General features: G+C 38.0%; 1 protein-coding gene across 1 annotated transcript; it reads right to left on the reverse strand.

The window, feature by feature from the left end:
* Nucleotides 1–1,277: 1,277 nt before the first annotated feature.
* LOC142627576 (protein COFACTOR ASSEMBLY OF COMPLEX C SUBUNIT B CCB3, chloroplastic) lies at nt 1,278–2,926 on the reverse strand. The gene is made up of 3 exons (XM_075801449.1): nt 2,773–2,926; nt 2,604–2,647; nt 1,278–1,920 (listed from the first exon to the last, which is right to left on the reverse strand). Exons 1-3 carry the CDS (start codon nt 2,813–2,815, stop codon nt 1,381–1,383), a joined length of 627 nt encoding a protein of 208 aa, XP_075657564.1. The 5' UTR covers nt 2,816–2,926; the 3' UTR covers nt 1,278–1,380.
* Between the last annotated feature and the right edge of the window lie 4,217 nt (nt 2,927–7,143).

The following is a 7,143-nucleotide window of genomic DNA, read 5'->3' on the forward strand; positions in this document are numbered from 1 at the left end:
TAATCTACCGTCAACACAAAAAAAAAAAAAAAAAAAAACCTAGACCATCAACACCACCCTCTCCGATCATCAACACCACAAACAAAGAAAAAAAACACAGCAACCCACGCCACTACACCACAAGACCCACGCCGCTGCATCTACTGCCTAAGTCGTTGCACCACCAGACCAATGCCGCTGCATCTATTGACCATGTCGTAGCCCACCAAAATCACACCTACTGAAATCAACCCACCGCCACCCACCAACCCAAAACCCACTCCCACACAGATCACAACCCACGCGACCCAACACTAACCCACCGTGATCTCTATCGCTAACCAAACCCAGCCCAGCTCGCCGAGACGCCGATCCAAACCCAGCCGCCACGATCTCCCACATTTTGTTGACCCACGCGGAGACGCCGATCCAAACCTAGCCCACCGATCGATGCCGATCCAACCTTCAAAATCTAAAATCCAGTACCGATGCAAGCTTCGAACGAGAGAGATGTGAGAGAGGGAGTGAGGAGGGAGGAGCTGTTGTGAGAAATAGAGAGAGGAACTGAGAGTCAGAATAAGAGAGAGAGAGAGAGATGAGAGACCGTGGAGAGAGAAAAGTTTAAGCATAAAATATTAATATTCCTTTTACAATTGAGCTACAGTGCGGTTCTACATTTAGAACCGCACTGTAGCACAATTGTATTTTTTTTTACAATACTTACCTTTTACAACATCCAATGGAGGAAGCATTTTGGGCTGATGGATTCTTTAAGCTTAAATTTGGAATTTAGCCCTTCTGTTGCTGATGCTCTAAAGGAGGCCAAACAATACCATTCAGCTACAAGTTATTGGCCCAACCATTTCAATCAGTTATTTGGATAAAAGTAGAGTGGTTGAGTGCTCTTTTATTTTCAACACAAAAAAACTATCAACGCTTTATGTTCCTCTATTTTTACTATGATATCTGTGTCTTATTTTTCACTCTTAGTTCATAGAATGGTGGAACCACTTTGGACCCATTAAAACAATTCTCCGTATACTTGAAGGATATGCTCTATTCTTTGACAAACTATCCTAGGAAGAAATTCCATATCACCTCCACTTTTAAGATCTCTTAAAGAATTGTTACCAGATGTATATTGAATTTTTAAAAATTAACTAATAATTAAGTGTATTTAACCCAAGCCCAAGCCGAAAAAAGGACCCGGAAAAGGATGTTTATTGATTTTCTTCAAACATTGCAAACCACCATACATAATACATATAATGGATAAGAAACCAAAACCCTCAATACGCTGTGCAGTCCAAAAGGTTAATCACTCTTCCATATAAGAATCACAGCAGAGAAAAATGTTTCAATAGATAATCATTCTTCATACCAACATCCTTTAGATGTATATCAACTAACTTGTTGAGAAAGAAGGACAAGAAGCCCTTGTGGGCCCACTAATATTTCATTAAGGAAACTAATCAATCCAAACCAGACCACGGGAGTTACATCAACTCCACCAAGGGGTGGAATCAACTTACGGGTTGGGATGAGAAGTGGTTCAGTGGGAGCATAAGCTACTACATATGGGAACTTTCCCACAGGAAGTTTTGGGTACCAGGACATTACTATTCTCAAAATAAACAGAAAACCAAATGCTGAGAGAAAGGGTCCTAGGAACCCAATTGCAAGTTTTGCTGAAGCAGGGTCCAAATCAGCTAATACCAATTTCTGCATAAAATCTACACCAGCATTTGGTGATATCTCCAGTATGTTGATCCTGGGAATTTTTGCCACTTCGTGTACATCAATTGGCTCTCCTAAAAGAGATGCTTCTAATTGTGGAAGTTCATTGCTGGGGAAAGCTATGATTTCTGTAAAACATGAGCTGCATTGAGCAAGCTGGGAACGCCGATTTGACTTTCTTTTAGCTGGATGCCTAAAGCTTTCCTGCCATAAGGTGAAAAGTTATAGTTGAGGCAAATGTGGATAGGACTATAATTCCAACAAGCATGAAAAGGACAGAGATCTTAATTTTAAATATTTTGGGATCAGAATTTCTTAATTGAAATTCATTAAAAATAGTAAGAAATATGTAAACTTAATTATCAATATTTCTTCAAATAAATGAATTTGCAGAAAAAGAGTCCAGTAAGATCCTCTAGAAATTAAATTTCTTAGGTACCATGGAGCCATGGACTCTCTAAAATACTATCCATCTATTCTGAAACGGGTGGACTAGATTTTGTCATATGATCAATAATTTTAATTTCTATCTTTTCTCTCAAAAATCAATAATTTTAGTATATAACAAAATGGTGACAACAATCACCATCTGCGTGTCAAACAAAACAACTTATGATTTATGCAAAACCAGAGTCAATAACATTAACAACAGAAAATTTGTAAGATAGGCAAATAGCTCGTGTAATGTACCCTATCCTGATAAAACAGACACGCACAAAACAGCCCATGTTGATTTTTGAATTCATTATGATAATACACACACACACACACATATGCCAAATTTAGAAACAAATGAGAAGGAAACACTGAAAGATGTCTCTATCTTAAAAACTGTTCTCAGCAAGCCCCTTTCAAGAGAACTGAAAAAGAAAGATTTGGGTACTCACAGAAAAATGGGAGTGCCCTCGATTGGATAACAGAGAAGGCCATCCTACGAAAAAAAATTGAGAGCACAACCCGAAACTAAGTAACATGAAAACCCAACTTGAAAAAGATTATAAGAAATAGTTGTTATAACATTAGAGATGTAATTCCCAACAAAAAAAAGCACTGTACCTTTGATTTGAACGTGGTTGAGAAGGTGAGAACAGGTCGCCATGGTAGTGTAGCGTCCACAAAAAGAGAGGTGGGGGGAACGTTATCTTTCCAGTGTGTTTGGGACTTGGGACTCACTCTATTAGCAAATTTATAATTGGATCGGGCTGGCTGGGTCGGCTCCAAATCCTTACAAATGTGACCCGCTTAGCATCTATATATAGAAGAAATTATCATTTTTTGGGGTCGCTTTTACTTTGGTCACAATTTGTTCTCGTGGTTAATTTGGTCTATTTTATATTTAGGGATGATTACAGGAAACACACATGTGGTTAAGTTTGTTTTCATTTTGCCTACCCGTAGTTCAATCATTTATACTTTGCCTATTTGAGGTAACTTCCATTAGAGATTTGTTACTCACCCCTCCCTTTATCGTTAGAAAAACATATTTTTAAGAAAAAATAAGGGATAATTACAGTAAACTCACCTGTGGTATGACCCGTTTTTACTTTACCTACCTGTGATTTAATCATTTACACTTTACCTACCTGAACTTCAATCCGTTACCCATCCGTTACCCACCTCTGTTAAAATCGAAGGTAAAAATGTATTTTATCTTCACTTTTATGTCCCTCTCCTCCAAAAACAAAAAATAATAGAAAAACTCAAACAAACAAGATCAAAGAGGGGGTTTTGTAGCTTGGGTTCAAGAACACACTTCCTCTTGGTATGAACAGTCTTGAGCCAATCAATCCAAATAAAATTTTCATATTCGCACAAATCCTAACAAACATTTACAAAAATCCTACACTTGAAAGTGCTCTACTCTAATCTCACAAAAATCCTTTCAGACACTTTCAGTTATTCACAAAAATCATACACAGCTTCACCTTAGTTCTCTCTCAAATCTCAAACCAAAACCAAAGCAAACCCCTCTTCAAAACCCAGACCCACCACACCTAGCAACACAAACACAGACCCACTACACCTACAGCAAAGAAAATAAGATAGCAAACAAAGGGGTTTGATTGAAAGGTTGGGAATTAGTTTCCTTTTATCTTGTTGGACCAAACAAACAAAGGAAAATTGTCCTACATTGGTCCGATTCATTCATATTCCTCAACTAGCCGCTCACGCTCACCCAAGCTCTCTATTCGGTCAGCCATCTTTGTTCCTTCTCACCGACCCATCTCTCTCCTAGCCACACTCTCGCCAAGCCATCTTGCCCACAACACAATCTTCGAACTCAACGGAAAGGAAAGAAATTGAAATTGAAATTGAAATTTTCACTGCAGCCACCGACTACAACGGCGTCGTTTTTGGTTGATGGTGGATCGTGGGTGATGCTGTGAGCGGGTTGGGTTTGAAGAGAGGGAGAAGTCAGAGAGATAGAGATGAAGAGGGAGAAAAAATAATAAATAAATGAAGGAGATGGGTTTGGAAGTCATTGGATTTTTTTTATTATTTATATTTGATTTGTATTCCTCTAATTTATTCTCGTAGAAGTTCTTCAGCAATCAAAAACCCTAAATTTTTTATTTTTGTTATGTTTGTTTTTTCTTAAGTTTTTCTAACGGCAAAGGGAAAGGTGGGTAACAGAGTCCTAACGGAAGTTACCACAGGTGGGTAAAGTGTAAATGATTGAACCACGGGTAGGCAAAGTGAAAATAGGTCATACCACATATGAGTTTACTGTAATTATCCCAAAAAACAAACATAACAAAAATAAAAAAATTAGGGTTTTTGATTGCTTAAGGAATAGCACAGGAATCAAAGGGCTCAATGAAATCACTTTTAATCTATATCAATATCACCAATCTCATAACAACTTAAAATTGTGAACCAATTTTTACAAGAAGACCAACAATCTCAAAACAACCAGCAAGCAACAGCGTTATTAACAAAAGAGAGTGAGATAGAGATAAGCAATAACAACCAAAGAATGAGGTAAAGATAAATCTAGCCGTGGGTTTGGATTGTGATAGATTAGCCATGAGTTTGGTGGTGTGGTGGCGACCCTAAGTGCTGCTTGTGCCTCTCCTAATTCTCAGTCATTTTCTGCACAACCAAACACTACCAATTAAAGAAAGGGAAGGAACCTTCCAACTTCAAATCGACCTCCAATTCCAACTTCAAACCCACTCTAAATCCTAACCACAGTAGCAAACCCACCCCCAATTCCAACTTCAAACCCACTCTGAATCTTAACCACAATAGCAAAACACTTGAATCATCAAATCCAAAAAATCAAGTATCAAAATCGATAATAACCCACAATTTACCCAGTCAACAACGTATCATTTGAAGCTTGATCTTAGAAGAAATGAGTGGATTTATGGGTTGTTGCTTTAGTTGTTGTGGAGAATAAGTCAACTTCGGCGAAGGGCAAGCTTGGCGACATAGATCGACAACCACAGAGATCAGTGGAGATCGGAGTCGGAGATTGAAGTCAAAGATCTAATTTGGGAGATTGGAGCTGGAGATCGGCAGAGATTGAATTTGGGAGATCAACGGAGAGAAGAGTTGGCAGATCAAAGATTAGAGATTAGTGGTGGATTTGCTTCTTCACTCTCTGGAATTTTTTGATGGTTTGAAAATGAAATTGATTTTTATTTGGTAGTTTTTAAAACCGGTTGGGTTTTTAATTATCTTTTTTTTTTTTTTGAATAATGGATTATCTTTTTTAGAACTTTAGAACTATCGCAAAGTTTGTAAAGTTATGATTTACAACTGTGTTTTATGTTGGCTTTATTCCATGACAAAAAGTGTTGTATTTGCTTTAATTTGTTCATTGTATTTTGTGGGATTTTATTGTATTTTGTGAGATTTTATTGTATTGGGTTTAGAATTAAGTTGGTGAAGAATCGAGCATAAAATGAAGAATAAGTAAATTTTGCGACTGTCTCACTAGAAGCTAACCCACAAAAGAGCCACGTGAGAAGTACATGCTGGAAGCTGAAGAGTCGTGCCAGCCTGGAGGATTTCGCGAGTGTCTCGCGAGTAAGGCCTTCTCGCGAGATACTCGCGAAACTCTCTGCCTAGAGTTTTTTAAGTATGACTTTTTTACCCTTCACCCATACTATATATATCCTCATTACCCACAAAAGTATGAGAGACTATTCAGAGAGAAAAACCTTAGATAGGTTTTTTACAACACACACACACACCTATCTTTTAGAGAGACACCTATCCTTAGTGAGAAATCATTGTAGCCTCTTCTCCTTCCCTCTCCATTGCTATACATTGAGAGGAGATTTGTACCCAAACACAATCCACACATTTTCAAGGTGTAGAGAGTGTTTTGGAGCTTGGGAAGCTTTGGACATTTGCCAAAAGAAGCCGATGAGGCTTGGCGGAAGCAATTGGGCGTATTGCGGGATCCGAAAAGCTAGACAAAACACGGTTCTAAGAAGCCTTGTTGGAGTAGTAGCTTGGAGGGCTTAGGTACATTGGGTAGATTAGGCTTGGAGGGTTTCTTATTATTCGTGTATCCCAACTTATTGTCTAGTGATTTACCGTTTGGAGGGCGGCGGAGAGGTTTTTTGCCGAGTTTTTCGGTTTCCTCTTCGATAACACATCGGCGTGTTATCTTGTATTTGCATATCTCTTCCCTTACTTTTGTGCTTTACTTTTATTGTTTATTGTTCATATTTATGCACTAGAGTAATATCAGTTGATTGCGCTTCATTTACTCTATTCCACACTTAGTCTAAGTTAGAGTAATATCAACCGAGCCGTAATTTATTACTTTGGGGTCTACACAGCCCTTGTGTTTTTAACACAAATCCGAGCTTTCATAGTTGATGTGTGTGCCTTCACTTTGTTCTGATAAAAGTTCTTAAGCAATTAAAAATTTTTAATTTTTGATTTTTTTTTATGTTTGTGTTTTTCCTAAAAATATGTTTTTCTAACGGCAAAAGGAGAGATAGGTAACAGATCCATGATAGAAGTTACCTCAAGTAGGCAAAGTGTAAATGATTGAACCAAGGGTAGGCAAAGTGAAAACGGGCCTAACCACAGATGGGTTTACTGTAATTATCCCTTATATTTAATTTGCTATTAAAAGCTTATGTCATAAGAGATTAAACTCTGTAATAACTAGTGAGAGGTAGCAATAACTAGTGAGAGGTGGATTTGAAGAAGATTGGTTGGTGGCTGTTTGGTGTGAGAGCATTTGGGTTTTGGATGAGCAGTGACTGTGTGTGATAATTATTTTTCAAAATACTGATTGGGCACACTATAATTAGAGGGGTAAACCATGGAGTTTACACCATGTCCTTATCAAATTCGAACTCATACTATAAATGATTTACACCAAAGTTTACATGGCTAATAAATTGAGGGTCCGGTTAATGTGTGCCTTAGGCTCCGTTTCGGAGTTCATAAGGGAAT

This window comes from Castanea sativa, chromosome 3, assembly GCF_040712315.1.
Source record: "Castanea sativa cultivar Marrone di Chiusa Pesio chromosome 3, ASM4071231v1".
In the NCBI taxonomy this organism is placed as follows: Eukaryota; Viridiplantae; Streptophyta; class Magnoliopsida; order Fagales; family Fagaceae; genus Castanea; species Castanea sativa.